This window comes from Salvelinus sp. IW2-2015, linkage group LG1 (genome assembly GCF_002910315.2).
Source record: "Salvelinus sp. IW2-2015 linkage group LG1, ASM291031v2, whole genome shotgun sequence".
NCBI lineage: Eukaryota > Metazoa > Chordata > Actinopteri > Salmoniformes > Salmonidae > Salvelinus > Salvelinus sp. IW2-2015.
Window position 1 is genome coordinate 53,359,753 of NC_036838.1, and position 15,913 is coordinate 53,375,665.

The 15,913-nt window shown below is 46.3% G+C and overlaps 1 protein-coding gene across 1 annotated transcript in view; it reads left to right on the forward strand.

Annotated features, from left to right (window-relative positions):
- The window catches only part of LOC111969924 (ski oncogene-like), a 49,671-nt gene that overhangs the window by 33,063 nt on the left and 695 nt on the right, over nt 1-15,913 (forward strand). The window contains exons 2-6 of the mRNA XM_023996319.2: nt 13,045-13,158; nt 13,669-13,772; nt 13,977-14,245; nt 15,203-15,486; nt 15,644-15,874. Of these exons, the coding sequence (XP_023852087.1) occupies nt 13,045-13,158; nt 13,669-13,772; nt 13,977-14,245; nt 15,203-15,486; nt 15,644-15,874 (1,002 nt within the window). The remainder of the gene's footprint in view (nt 1-13,044; nt 13,159-13,668; nt 13,773-13,976; nt 14,246-15,202; nt 15,487-15,643; nt 15,875-15,913) is intronic.

Genomic DNA, 15,913 nt, shown 5'->3' on the forward strand with positions numbered 1-15,913 from the left:
TGTTAATTTTCCACCATGAAACCCAAGGGTGCACTGTTTTAATTTTCACATAGAACCAATGCTGCACGTTTAATTCACATAGAACCAATGCTGCACTGTTTAATTTTCACATAAACCAATGCTGCACGTTTTAATTTCACATAGAAGCCATGCTGCACTGTTTAATTTTCACATAGAACCAATGCTCACTGTTTAATTTTCACATATGAACCAATGCTGCACTGTTTAATTTTCACATAGAACCAATGCTGCACTGTTTAATTCACATAGAACCAAGCTGCACTGTTTAAACTGTTCAACATAATGATTTCACATAGAACCAATGGTGCACTGTTTACTTTTAAATTGGGACAGACACAGTCCCTACGGGCTGCTCCGACAGGCATTCTGTGAATTTGACGTCTGTCTAAACTATACACCACTCACATAACACGCTTCATGTCCAAACATGTCTGTGACTTAGAACCATACCAAACATCCTAATACTAATAACATGTCATCTGGGATGATATCTTTGTCAGTTCATTTTTAGCCACGTTCTTATTAGGCCTACAGCTCTTGGAAGAACTAACCACCCATCTTCCTGTAGTGAAAGTCCTTCCTCAGTTCTTTCTAAGGGGTCAGCTGTTTTAGCCATAATGAGAAAATGAATATGGATACATGTGATGTTGTCATGGTTGCTATATTTGACCTGAATTGGATTTGCTTCGTCTTAGTTACACCGGTCCTTGCCTGCTCAGGACATAAGAGTCCATGACTGTTGTCCTGGTCATGCAGGGATATTAAAGCATGCCTGGTTCCTCTGTTTATAGACCTGGACACCCTGCAGTGTTGATGTGTCCACGACAGCTCACTTAGGGAGTGTGGGAAGTCTGGGGATATATTGATAGAACCTTTCCTCCTCCCACTGGGCTATATGTGTTACACATGCTGCTGTTGGATGCTGTAGGTCAGATATGATCATTTACTTGGTAATGAACAGACGAGGTCTTAGTTTGTCCAGTCGTCAGCTCTATCCTCTCTCGATTCCCAAAGACAATTAGGACAATCCAATCAAGATTGCTTTGCTTCAAGGCTGTTCTCTTCTCAGAACATCCCTCCCCTCTCTGTGTTTCATATGGCACGGTGCCGGTGTGGCCATATTGTACAGAATGTCACAGTGTTGTCATGCTGTTGCAGCTCAACTCACCTCCCAGGATCCTCTATTGTTGTCACGCTAGGACAGCCGTGTCACCCTGACTCACTTTAGCTCAGATCATGTGAATTAGAAGGGGAAGCAGACTGCTGAATGATGAGGGAGGAAGTCTAGACACTCAGAAGTTTTGGTAGCATGGTGCATGCACATGTAAGTCTGACACCACTCAGCTAAGCCCAGCCCAGCTGTAAGTCTGACACCACTCAGCTAAGCCCAGCCCAGCTGTAAGTCTGACACCAGTCAGCTAAGCCCAGCCCAGCTGTAAGTCTGACACCAGTCAGCTAAGCCCAGCCCAGCTGTAAGTCTGACACCAGTCAGCTAAGCGCAGCCCAGCTGTCAGTTAAGAGGTAACCACCAGGCATAATATAAATCATGATACCTTCCTTTCTACATACCATGAGAACTGAATAGAGAACTGAATAAAGCACTGAATAGAGAACTGAATAGAGAACTGAATAGAGCACTGAATAGAGAACTGAATAGAGCACTGAATAGAGAGAGTGATATTAGAGCATTCGAATAGAGAACATGAATAGAAACTGAATAGAACACTGGTAGAGAAACTGTAATGAGCAGCCGAATTAGTTAATTGAAATAACCTGGACAATAGGGAGTCTCTAGACATTTCATGAACTTAGAAAACGCGCTTGAATACGGATAAGCTACTGCAATAGAAAAACTCGATAATTTAGAGATATGTCACACTGAATAGTGTATTGATATCACTGAAAGGTAGAGGCACTGAGGTAGAGGAAGGATAAAGCATATGATGAAAGATGCAGAGCACTGAATAAGGCACGTCTGCAATTTAACTTAGGATACTGGGAAGTAGTAGTGAAACAAGTATTATTTTATGATGCAACTGACACTAGCAGAATCATAGAAATACGAAGAATCTTCGTTAGTTAATACGAGAAACTTATAGGTATTGGTCAAGTATATTTGGCTGAGACTGGCCATAATATAATATTGTGGCTAGAACTAGTCATGGGCAGTCGCTCAGATACTGCGCAAGCGAAGAGCCGCCCGTATCATTTTTGATTTATAGAGACTCTACTTGACGTAATGCGATAGGAACTGCACACAACAGAGACTGATTACAGAATGCACTAGTAATAAGAGAAAGAAAGACTGAGTATAGGAGAGGACAGATTGGAGAATTATTATGGCTACTGACAAAATATCAAAGATCCAGCACCTAGACAATACAGGAGGGAGACGGACGCTTGACCTATGATAGAACGTAGAATGAGATGTTCATCAGGAATCTAGAGATGAAAGCAATCAGGGAATTAGTGATTATCGAGTCGATCTGATAGATTAGAAAGCCAATACTCCGAATAGAGATACTGAAATAGAGCACTGGGAAAGAAGACTGAACAGAGGAACCTCGACACTAGAGCAACTTAAGGATAAAGTTCAATTAGAGTAACAACAAAAACCATGAATATGGAATGAGCACGCTGCATATATGTAGCACCCATTAGAAAACCTGAACAAAGCATGCTTGGATTAGAGATAAGCCATAGATAATGACATAGAAAAGGTCTCTCTAAGTCTGGGGCGTTTACGTTAGATATAAAGCACTGAATACGAGATGAATAGAGCACTGCATCACGACCGAACTGAACTAGAGACACTGACCACTCAGAGACACTGTAGCTAGTACTGCACTCGTGCAATACCTGAGAACAACTGCTAAATTAAGGGGAGAGGGAGAGGTGTAATGTGAGGTATGGGCCAATACCGTAAATTCAGAACGAACTGAATAGAGGCGGCCAGGTGAAGTAGTGGCAGGGAAAATGTGACACTAGCCAGAAGCTCGACACTCATCACATAGGCCATCAACTGCAATACACAAGTTTGGTGGCGACCTACTGCGCTGCGTGGAATAGACGAAGCGTGAACAGCACTACACGAATAAAGCACTGAGAACGAGCATGACTACCGGGCACTGAGAGCAATAGAGCACTGCATAACTGATTGCGGGAACTGAATCGATGATGGAAAACTGAAGTACACTGAGCCTGACATAGAGAACTCGAGGATCTAGGAAGGCCGTGAATTCAGACGCTACAGCAGAATCTCCGGATGGGAGACGTCGTAATACGCGAACTGCACTTGCAAGGACTGAGATAAAGCATAGAAGCTAAAGTCACTCGAAGTAACTGACGCACCCTGCTAGTGATAGACGAACGAATGATCGCTGGGAAAATGGAAATAATTAGGAACACTGAACTCAGGACTGGACGAAACTGGTCGCTGGAGACGTCACGGAACTAGGACTAAAGTAATCACCGAGGCCAAAGCAAAAAAATTGAATAAATAAATAAAAGTTAAAGAAGCACACAATGTAACAGCAATATAAAGAATGAAAGACCTGGAAAATATACAGGAGACGCGGTACGGTAAGAAGACCATTGGATGGATGGGAGTTACGAATAGGCGGACTTGAATAGGAGCACAAGTCAATGTGTGGGGTACGTACTCAAGAAGATTCATGTGGTGAGGGTACAGGTCGGCAAAGTAATGCAGAGATAGGGGTAGGCTGTTACCACAAGAAACTGTCGTGGGGTAACAAGGAGCCGCTAACCACCCACCCCAGACCTCTGCTCACTCATTCACTGCCCACTAAGGTTGTTTCCCAGGTGAGCTGTGCCAGTTGGTGTGCCCTTGAATGAGACAGCACCCTACTAAGCACACTCAGATCCAAGGATTACAGTGAGGGGTTTAGTAGGGGGAGGAGTCTGAAATGTGAAACTGTTGTGTGTTGAGGATGTGTACATAATACTATGCTATTATCCAGCATGCTGTGGTTTTGTGTGATGGAAGCCCGGGGAAGTTCAGCTGAGGAAACGTCCGGGCTGAGTGTTTTGTTTTTAGATCATTTCATTTGAAATTCTATCTTGTGCTTCAGCAAATAACTGAAAGATTAGCCGGGACTGATGAAATGTAATTAATCATACCCACATTGTACTTTAAATTTAACCTAMATATTTTTGAGTTGTTGGAGKATCCTACAGTCCTCAACCAGCAGTTTGTATTTTACTATGACACTGTAGTTGTATTAATAAACCAAGTCCATCATGTCAAATGAACTAAACAACATTCCCATCTCCTATCATGCTCCAATATATTGGTGTATACCATTCTAACGGTCAGATAGTCCACTTGGAATACATGTTGTTTATGTGTCTGTTGACAGTTATAGTGCTGTAAGGAGGATTTGCCCATGTGGACATTTTCTCAGTGAGTTTATCACAGTATTACCACACCATAATACGACTGTAATTTCCAGATAACTGCTTTGCCCTGGGCACTGTTAGGCCCTGTTTAGTCCCTCATTATGGTTTGTCAAATAAATATCCTACAATAGCCAGTTGAAAAGGGCAATGCTTGAATGGACTCTTTAAGAGGAGGCTGTACTTGGCCTTCAAGTATACATTCCTCCAGCTCAGTGCTCCCTCTGTGGTCCCGCTCCCCTCCCCTCCCCTAGCCCTCCCCTCCCTCGCACTCACTACTCCGTTCCCATAGGGGCCCTCGCCAAAGCAAACTCCAGAGAGGAAGTCTCCCCCTCCATTTTTATCTCTTTCACTCTTTCACTCACTCCCTTCTAAGAGGGGCCATGTTGGGTAGTTTAGGATTGCATTGGAGCACAGTGAGGGTAATGTAGTCATGCATGTGGTGTGCAGCCAGGCTAGGAGGATATATGAAGAAAGTGTTATGGCTGTGATGCTGTGCCTGCGTGTCTGTGTGGTCTGGTTATGGCTGTGATGCTGTGCCTGTGTGGTCTGGTTATGGCTGTGATGCTGTGCCTGTGTGGTCTGGTTATGGCTGTGATGCTCTGTGCTGTGTGATCTTGTTATGGCTGTGATGCTGTGTATGTGTGATCTGGTTACTGGCTGTGATGCTTGCCTGTGTGGTCTGGTTATGGCTGTGATGCTGTGCCTGTGTGGTCTGGTTATGGCTGTGATGCTGTGCCTGGTGTGATCTGGTTATGGCTGTGATGCTGTGCCTGTGTGGTCTGGTTATGGCTGTGATGCTGTGCCCTGTGTGGTCTGGTTATGGCTGTGATGCTGTGCCTGTGTGGTCTGGTTATGGCTTGTGATGCTTGTGCCTGTGTTGGTCTGGTTATGGTGTGAGTCGCAATTCAACGCAATTCAACGGCTCAGACACGAGAGGTATGTGGCAGGGTCTACAGTCAATCACGGACTATAGAAGGAAAACCAGCCCTGTCGCGGACCAGGATGTCTTTCTCCCAGACAGACTAAACAATTTCTTTGCTCGCTTTGAGGACAACACAGTGTCACTGACACGGCCCCGCTACCAAACCTGTGGGCTCTCGTTCACTGCAGCCGACGTAAGCAAAACATTTAAACGTGTCAACCCTCGCAAGGCTGCAGGCCCAGACGGCATCCCCAACCGCGTCCTCAGAGCATGCCAGACAAGCTGGCTGGTGTGTTTACGGACATATTCAATCAATCCTTATCCCAGTCTGCTGTCCCCACATGCTTCAAGAGGGCCACCATTGTTCCTGTTCCCAAGAAAGCTAAGGTAACTGAGCTAAATGACTACCCGCCATGTAGTACTCACTTCCATCATCATGAAGTGCTTTGAGAGACTAGTCAAGGACCATATCACTCCACCCTACCTGACACCTAGACCCACTCAATTTGCTTACCGCCCCAATAGGTCCAAAGACGATGCAATCGCAATCACACTGCACACTGCCCTAACCCATCTGGACAAGAGGAATACCTATGTGAGAATGCTGTTCATTGACTACAGCTCAGCATTTAACCAATAAGTACCTCTCCAAACTCGTCATCAGCTGGGTCACGACCCGCCTGTGCAACTGGGTCCTGGACTTCCTAACGGGCCGCCCCAGGTGGTGAGCGTAGGTAACAACATCTCCACCCCGCTGATCCTCAACACTGGGGCCCCAACAAGGGTGCGTTCTCAGCCTCTCCCTGTACTCCCTGTTCACCCATGCCTGGGTGGTCATGCACGCCTCCAACTCAATCATCAAGTTTGCAGACGACACTACAGTGGTAGGTCTGATTACCAACAACGACGAGACGGCCTACAGGGGGAGGTGAGGGCCTCGGAGTGTGGGTGTCAGGAAAATAACCTCACACTCAACGTCAACAAAACAAAGGAGATGATCGTGTACTTCAGGAAACGCAGAGGCAGCCACCCCCCTATCCACATCGACGGGACAGTAGTGGAGAGGGTAGAAAGTTCCTCGGCGTACCCATCACAGACAAACTGAAATGGTCCACCCACACAGACAGCGTGGTGAAGAATGCGCAGCAGCGCCTCTTTAACCTCAGGAGGCTGAAGAAATTTGGCTTGTCACCAAAAACACTCACAAACGTTTACAGATGCACAATCGAGAGCATCCTGTCGGGCTGTATCACCGCCTGGTACGGCAACTGCTCCGCCCATAACCGTAAGGCTCTCCAGAGGGTAGTGAGGTCTGCACAACGTATCACCGGGGGCAAACTACCTGCCCTCCAGGACAACTACACCACCCGATTTCACAGGAAGGCCAAAAAGATCATCAAGGACAACAACCACCCAAGCCACTGCCTGTTCACCCCGCTATCATCCAGAAGGCGAAGTCAGTACAGGTGCATCAAAGCTGGGACCGAGAGACTGAAAAACAGCTTTTATCTCAAGGCCATCAGACTGTTAAACAGCCATCACTAACATTGAGTGGCTGCTGTCAACATACTGACTCAACTCCAGCCACTGGAAAAACTGATGTAAWAAATGTATCACTAGCCACTTTAAACAATGTCACTTCATATAATGTTTACATACCCTACAATACTCATCTCATATGTATATACTGTACACTATACCATCTGCTGCATCTTGCCATATTGATGTAATGTATCAATAGCCACTTTAAACAATGCCACTTCATATAATGTTTACATACCCTACATTACTCATCTCATATGTATATACTGTACTCTATACCATCTACTGCATCTTGCCTATGCCGTTCTGTACCATCACTCATTCATATATATTTATATGCACATATTCTTATTCATTCCTTTACACTTGTGTGTATAAGGTAATTGTTGTGACATTGTTAGGTTAGATTACTCGTTGGATATTACTGCATTGTCGGAACTAAAAGCACAAGCATTTCCCTACACTCGCATTAACATCTGCTAAGCATGTGTATGTGACAAATAAAAATTAGATTTGATTTGATGCTGTGTTTGTGTAGTCTGGTTATGGCTGTGATGCTGTGTCTGCGTGGTCTGGTTATGGCTGTGATGCTGTGTCTGTGTGGTCTGGTTATGGCTGTGATACTGTGCTGTGTGGTCTGGTTAATGGCTGTGATCTGTGTCCTGTGTGGTCTGGTTATGGCTTGTGATACTGTGTCTGTGTGGTCTGGTTATGGCTGTGATGCTGTGTCTGTGTGGTCTGGTTATGGCTGTGATACTGTGTCTGTGTGTGGTCTGGTTATGGCTGTGATGCTGTGTCCTGTGGTGGTCTGGTTATGGCTGTGATGCTGTGTCTGTGGGTGGTCTGTTATGGCTGTATGCTGTGTCTGTGTGGTCTGGTTTGGTGGATGCTGTGATCTGTGCTGTGTGTGGGTCTGGTATGGCTGTGATCTGTGTCTGTGTGGTCTGGTTATGGCTGTGATACTGTGCCTGTGTGGTCCTGGTTTAGGCTGTGATGCGTGTCTGTCTGGTCTGGTTATGCTGTGATACTGTGCCTGTGTGGTCTGGTTATGGCTGTGATGATAGTGTGCTGTGTCTGTGTGGTCTGGTTTATGGCTGTGATGCTGTGTGCTGTTGTTGTGTGGTCTGGTTATGGCTGTGATGCTGTGTCTGTGTGGTCTGGTTATTGGCTGTGATGCTGTGTCTGTGTGGTCTGGTTATGGCTGTTGATGCTGTGTCTGTGTGGTCTGGTTATGGCTGGTGATGCTGTGTCTGTGTGGTCTGTTATGCACTGTGTGCTGTGTCTGTGTGGTCTGGTTTGGCTGTGATGCTGTGTGCTGTGTCTGTGGTGGTCTGGTTATGGCTGTGATGCTGTGTCTGTGTGGTCTGGTTATGGCTGTGATGCTGTGTCTGTGTGGTCTGGTTATGGGCTGTGGCTGCTGTTCTGTGTGGTCTGGTTATGCGCTGTGATGCTGTGTCTGTGTGGTCTGGTTATGGTGTTGATCTGTGTCTGTGTGGTCTGGTTATGGCTGTGATGCTGTGTCTGTGTGGCTGGTTATGGCTGTGATGCTGTGTCTCTGTGTGGTCTGGTTATGGCTGATGATGCCTGTGTCTTGTGTGTTCTGGTTATGGCTGTGATGCTGTGTCTGTGTGGTCTGGTTATGGCTGTGATGCTGTGTCTGTGTGGTCTGGTTATGGCTGTAATGTGGTGCTGAGTAAAGCCTATGTGGCTTCTTTCCTGTGAGATCAGTGTCAGATTTAGCCAGCAGGTCCSTTGTGGTGTCTGGGAGGGTCTGTTTTCTGGCTCTATGATGTCTGAGGCTCTACGTCTTCCTGGAGCTGCAAACCTCAGGGTAGAAATAGTACCAGACAGAAAGCTTTTGTTGGGAAAACAACAGCAATGGCAGTAATTACAGAGTCCGGTTTCACCACTCCTCGCTTCTTAGAAAACCACAAGCAGGTGAGGGGTCGAGTCATCGTGGAGTCAGCTAGAGGTCTGGGTTAAATGCCCCTGAAAATTAACCTCAATGTCTGCTTCTGACTGCGTGTGTGTGTGRGTGCGTTTGTGCGTGCGTGCGTGCATGTGTGCGTGTGTATGTGGTTAGACACTTAGAGAGGAAACAGACATGTGTGAGTCAGGGAGGGAGACATGAGATGAATGTCCAGACAACCACAGTCATGCCGTATGCACTTGGGCCTTGTGATAACACAACTGCTGTGTGATTATAGCTTTATGGGCCAGAGGCACAGCTAGAAATGACAAGGTTTTGTGGCATGTTTTAGTCTTGAGTGCCGTCGTACAGTAGACTGAGGCAGTCAGTGCAGTGTGAGACCTGACTGACAACTTCCTCCCCGTCAGTGGAGGCTGCTGAGGGGAGGACGGCTCATAATAATGGCTGGAACTGAGCAAATGCGCCGAATACAACAGGCYACTTACAAGCCCTTAACAAACAATACAGATTTTGTTTTTAAGTAAGTAAGAAAATATTAACGATAATGAGGCTATATACAGGAGGTACCAGTACCGAGTCAATGTGTGGGGGTACAGTCAAGGTAATATGTACATGTAGYTAGGGGTAAAGGGACTCTGCATAGATAATAAACAGCGATTAGCATCAGCGTAAAAAAGGGGGTCAATGCAAATAGTCCGGGTAGCCATCTGATTAACTGTTTAGCAGTCTAATGGCTTGGGGATGGAAGCTGTTAAGGAGCATTTTGGACCTAGACTTGGCACTCTGGTACCGCTTGCAATGCGGTAACAGAAAGAACAGTCTATGACTAGGGTGGCTGGAGTCCTTGACAATTTTTAGTGCCTTCCTCTGACACCACCTGGTATAGAGGTCCTGGATGGCAGGGAGCTTGGCCACAGTGATTTACTGGGCCGTACGCACTACACTCTGCAGCYCCTTGCGGTCGAATGCTGAGCAGTTGCCATACAAAGCGGTAATGCAACCAGTCAGGATGCTCTCGATGGTGCAACTGTATAGCTTTTTGAGGATTGGGGACCCATGACAAATCTTTTCAGTCTCCTGGGGGGGAATAGGTGTTGTCGTGCCTTCTTCACGACTGTCTTGGTGTGTTTGGACCATGATAGTTTGTTAGTGATGTGTACGCCAAGGAACTTGAAGCTCTCGACCCGCTCCATTACAGTCCCATTGATGTGAATGGGGGCGTGCTCGGCCCCCCTTTTCCTGTAGTCCACAATCAGCTCTTTTGTCTTGCTCACGTTGGGGGAGAGGTTGTTGTCCTGGCCATGCAGTTGTGGGTGCGTGGCCACGCAGTTGTCATGGCAGATCTGTTGTTGTCTACCCTTACCACCTGGGGGGTGGCCCGTCAGGAAGTCCAGGATCCAGTTGCATAGGGAGGTGTTTAGTCCCAGGGTCCTTGGCTTAGTGATGAGCTTTGAGGGCACTATGAGCTGTAGTCAACGAACAGAATTCTCACGTAGGTGTTCCTTTTGTCCAGGTGGGAAAGCGCAGTGTGGCGTGCAATAGAGATTGCGTCATCTGTGGATCTCTTGGGGCGGTATGCGAATTGTAGTGGGTCTAGGGTTTCTGGGATGATGGTGTTGATGTGAGCCATGACCAGCCTTTCAAAGCACTTCATGGCTACAGACGTGAGTGCTACGGGGCGGTAGTCATTTAGCCAGGTTACCTTGGGGTTCTTGGGCACATGGCCTATGGTGGTCTATTTGAAACATGTAGTTATTACAGAGTCATCAGGGAGAGGTTGAAAATGTCAGTGAAGACACTTGCCAGTTGATCAGCGCATGCTCTGAGAATGTTGACCTGTTTAAAGGTCTTACTCACATCGGCTACGGAGAGCGTGATCACACAGTCGTCTGGAACAGCTGCTGCTCTCATGCATGGTTCAGTGTTGCTTGCCTCAAATCGAGCATAGAAGACATTTAGCTCTTTTAGTAGGCTTGTGTCACTAGGCAGCTCGCGGCTGGGTTCCCTTTGTAATCCGTAATAGTTTGCAACCACTGCCACATCCGATGAGTGTCCGAGCCGGTGTAGTAGGATTCAATCTTAGTCCTGTATTGATGCTTTGCCTGTTTGATGGTTCGTCTGAGGGCATAGTGGGATTTCTTATAAGCGTCCGGATTAGTGTCCCGCTCCTTGGAAGCGGCAGCTCTAGCCTTTAGCTTAGTGCTAATTTTGCCTGTAATCCATGGGTTCTGGCTGGGATATGTACGTTCGGTCACAGTGGGGACGACGTCGTCGATGCTGAAGCCGGTGACTGATGTGGTATACTCCTCAATGCCATCGGATTAAGATATTCCTGGAACATATTCCCGTCTGTGCTAGCAAAACAGTCCTATAGCTTAGCACCCACGTCATCAGACCACTTCCGTGTTGAGAGAGTCACTGGTACTCCCTGCTTGAGTTTATGCTTGTAAGCAGGAATCAGGAGGATATAATTATGGCCAGATTGTGGCCGGATTTCAGTCCCTGGCCACTAGGAGCGCCGCTTCTGGGTGAGCATTCTCTTGTTTGCTTATGGCCTTATACAGCTCGTAGAGTACGGTCTTAGTGCCTGCATCGGTTTGTGTTGGTAAATATACAGCTACGAATAATATAGATGAAAACACTCTTGGTAAATAGTATGGTCTACAACTTATCATGAGGTACTCTGCTGTTCTGTCTTGCCGATGCACGGAAAACCCAGCCAACTGTATATTATCCATGTCCTCGTTTATTCTCCAGTGATTGCACGTTTGCCAGTAGGACGGATGGTGAAGGCGGATTTTCCACTCGCCGACGAATTCTCACCAAGCACCCAGATCTGCGCCCACTGTATTGGCGTCTGCTTTTAATGCGAATGATGGGGATTTGGGCCTGGTCCGGGAGGAGCTGTAAATCTTTCARTTCCAATTCATTACAGAAAAAATCTTCGTCCTGTCCGAGGTGTGTAATCGCTGTCCTGATATCCAGAAGCTATTTTCGGTCATAAGAGACGGTGGCAGAAACATTATGTAGAAAAAAAGTTACATACACCACGAAAAAAAATAGAATAGCATGATTGGTTAGGAGCCCGTAAAACGACAGCCATCCCCTCCGGCTCCATCTCTAGGTGATCGCAGACCTCTCACACTGCCTAGGTAAACATATCCTCATCCTGACGCAGACCTCTCACACTGCCTAGGTAAGTATATCCTCATCCTGACAAGTGCAGACCTGAGGGTAGGGGCTAGATTACTCTGTCTCACCACTGGAGCCAGGGCCCCAGTGCTGCACAGAACCTGTTTCAACACCGCCTCTTCCTGGATCATTGTCACATGGCCAAACATGCCGCTATGTGTGGCCCCTTTGCTCAGTGAGAGAGTGAGAGAAAGAGAGAAAAAAGGGGAAGAGAGAGAGAGACAAGAAGAGAGAGAGAGAGAGAGAGAGAACAGGGGGAGAGAGAGAGAGACAAGAAGAGAGAGAGATGTTATGTTATGTTAGGTAGTCTCTCCTAACAGTAGCATCATCTTGCTCAGCAGAGTGAAGCGGGAAACATTGCGTGACTACGATCCGTGCCGATGTGTAGCAGCACTGGCAGAACATTTTACTCCAGTTGTCCATCAGATTCCAGCGCCATTACTCTGCTCTTCATAGTTCTCTCAGCCCTCTCTCCCACACAGAGCAGAGAGCAGCTCCACTCCACCTAATGATGTGGTATGGTGTAGCTCTGCTGGCTGCCATCCAGACCAGCCTGGTTGTCTGCTACTCCCAGCCTAGACACACACAGAACAGAGCCCCCAGCTCACTATTCACAGCCAGACCTCTTATAGACACATCTACTGCTGCCCTCACACACTGACGTAGGTCCACTAGCTGATGTTGTATGACACATGGATGTTTTCTCTGGAATACACCTCAACTGAGATGATGTACAGTATCACACACCTCTGAAGAGGATGTTGTGTTAAAGTGTTGGGCCAGTAACCAAAAGGATGCTGGTTCGAATCCCCGAGCTGACGTGGTGAAAAATCTATTGATGTGCCCTTGAGCAAGGCACGTCATCCTCATTTCTCCTGTAAGTCGCTCTGGATAAGAGTGACTGCTAAATGATGTGAATGTATGGGGGATTTGTACAGTATGAGGAAGTGTATTGCAGACTACTCCAGTAAATTCCTGTGGATGTTGATAATTAATAGCCTTTCTCTTTCCTATCTAGTCTCACAGCCCAGTTCCAGCCAAAAAGTCCAAACTGGTGAAACTACGCTCTCCATCAGCTGACAAAGAGAAGCAACCTGATTGGTTACAATCTCTATCAAAGTCAGCGAACAAGGTTAGTAGCTCATGTTCTTCACTTTTTGTGTGAAATGTGATTTTTTCCAATGTCAGGGGATCCTACAGATGTAGGATCTTAATGTGAAACTGTTTTCTGAACATAATCCTGCAGCAACAGGACATTTTCATTATTATGTGGATTATAATTGATGGGGGAAAATTGTTGGGGTTGATACATTTTTCATTAGGGAAAATGAAGTCTGACATTTTTAAGTGGAAATTACAAACTTTAGAAGCATTTTTAAACCTTGAATACACAACAAGTTTGCATTTCCTGCCGTGCAGGTAAATTCTCATCAACAAAAGTGATCAAATTAAGATCCTATGTCTTTATACAGAGTCCTTGTCTAATTGACTGTGTTACCTTATACAGTTAGATAATTAATGTTGTCAATAGTCTTTTTAACAAACCTGTCTGCCTTATGCAATAAGATTTCACTTTTCCTTTCCAGGGATGTTTTTCAAATTCCCCATTTCACTGTATTAAATGAATTCTATATTTTGTCAGGATCTGAAACGGGTCCAGCTGAAACAGAGGTCGTCAGCCTTCCGCCCCTGGTCCTCCAGAAGTCCATCTGCTGAAAAGGAGAAGTCTACTAGTCACAATGAGAGGTCAGTCAGAGACAGACAGTCATGTTGTCATAGTTTCACTCATCCATTTCACCACACCACACTAAAGGGGTGTTTGGCTGTAACATTCCTAAGGGATTACAATGTAATGAGGACCAATAACTACATTGTCCGCTGCTATGCTCCCTTACTTTATATTGTTGAAATACAGTAATTAAGGTCACTTGTATTTTCTTGTCATAACAGATTCATCCACAAAAACATAGACACGTCTGTAGTGCCAAATGTGGCCCCAGCTCTGTTGGCCTACCAGAGAGAGGAGCAGGCCCCTGTGGGCCACAGTCAGGCTCTAGCCAGGGGAGACCAGCACATCAGCTCCAGACCAGCACCACAGTGTGGAGAATCCCAGCCTGGGCCCAGACCTGTCCACATCAACACCAACACTAATAACACAGCCAACGGTGTGGAGGACATGGAGACTGACAGGGAGATTGAGGTGGACGACTGTGATGACTGTGAGTATGACACACTGTTGTTCAGACATTCGGTAGGAGAAATAGGGCACCATGACACAAATTACTCCAACTCTCAAGGACAGGCAACCTAACCCGAGCTAATACTACTGGAGAAGGCTATGGTTAGATGGCCTGATCCCTGTGACAGAGCACCATCTAGTGGTTGGTCTGTGCAGTACAGAGCACAGAGTGCATTCTCAACTTGCTTAACAGCAGATGTCGCTGCTGCGCCAATACATTTTTTAGGCTTCCCGCTATGAAAGGCCCAGCAGTGCAGTCAAAAATGTGATTTCCTCTGTTTTATATATATTTCCACAATATGAGGTTGGAATAATACTATGAAATTGTGAAAGTTATGTTTATACCATTTTCGTGTAATAGATTACATTTCAGCCTGTTTTGGAAGGGTTGAGTTTCGACCTGCCTGGTGATTAGTTAATAGACCAATAAGAAAGAGAGTTCCAAACATCTCTGCCGATAACAGCTAGTTTTCAGTTTTCCCCTCCCCACTCAGACCACTCCCAGACAGTCCTAGTGTAACAGTATAGCTTCCGTCTCTCTCCTCGCCCCTACCTGGGCACGAACCAGGGAACTTCTGCACACATTGACAACAGCCACGCTTGCTTGAAGCATCGTTACCCATAGCTCCACAAAAGCCGCAGCCCTTGCAGAGCAAGGGAAACAACTACTTCAAGGTCTCAGAGCGAGTGACGTCACCGATTGAAACGCTATTAGCGCGCACCCCGCTAACTAGCTAGCCATTTCACATTGGTTACACTAGCAAATTCTTACTTGAGAAATTGCTCTTTGCTAAGAAGCTATTTTGTTTCCTTCTGACCATTTTGATTGAATGCAATCACAGTAAGATACTTAATTATTACCCAGAAATTATTTTATATTGAGGTAAAATGGCCACATTGGATCTTTAACATAATGTTTTATTTTTCTGTCTGTCAGACCCACCATTGGTCCCSTCCTTGGCATCCCCTCCCTCTGCCTGTTCCAGTGTGTACCAGACCCTGACCCCTCAGACCACCGTGAGGCCTCTGGAGGGCCCAGTCCGGCTGGTATTACCAAGGGAACCGTCATGCCCAGAGCTGGACACGCTGAGACAGACCCTGTATGGATGCCTGGACTCCAAGGAGGCCAGGGAGAAGTTCCTGCAGGAGATTATTCAAATGAGAGTGAAGCAGGAAGAGAAATTGGGGGTTGCTCTGCAGGCCAAACTTAGTCTTCAGCAGGTAAACCTCACACTCAAGATCCAAAATGGCCCCCTTTGGCACAAAAAGGAAAACAGTTTCTTTATGTGTAGAGAAAATCTTTAAGTGTCTTAAAGATTATGTTTATACACATAAAGAAACTGTTTTCATATATATATATTTTTTTATTCCCCCACAGGAGCTGGAATTTGTGAGGGTGTCCAAGAAGGGGCGTCTTCGAGAGGCCATCGAGGCCAAGCACAATCTGAGGAAAGAGATAGATCACCTGCACATGGAGTGGGACAGGAAGATGAGGGAGGCTGACGAGTCCCGTGGCCATCTGAAAAGAGAGCTGGAGAAAGAGATACAGTTACGGGTCTGCGACAAAGGCTGTGAGGCTGAACGCCTGCGAGCCAAGTACTCCATACAGGTAAGACCAAGATCCTAATGATARAGCCTATATACTTAG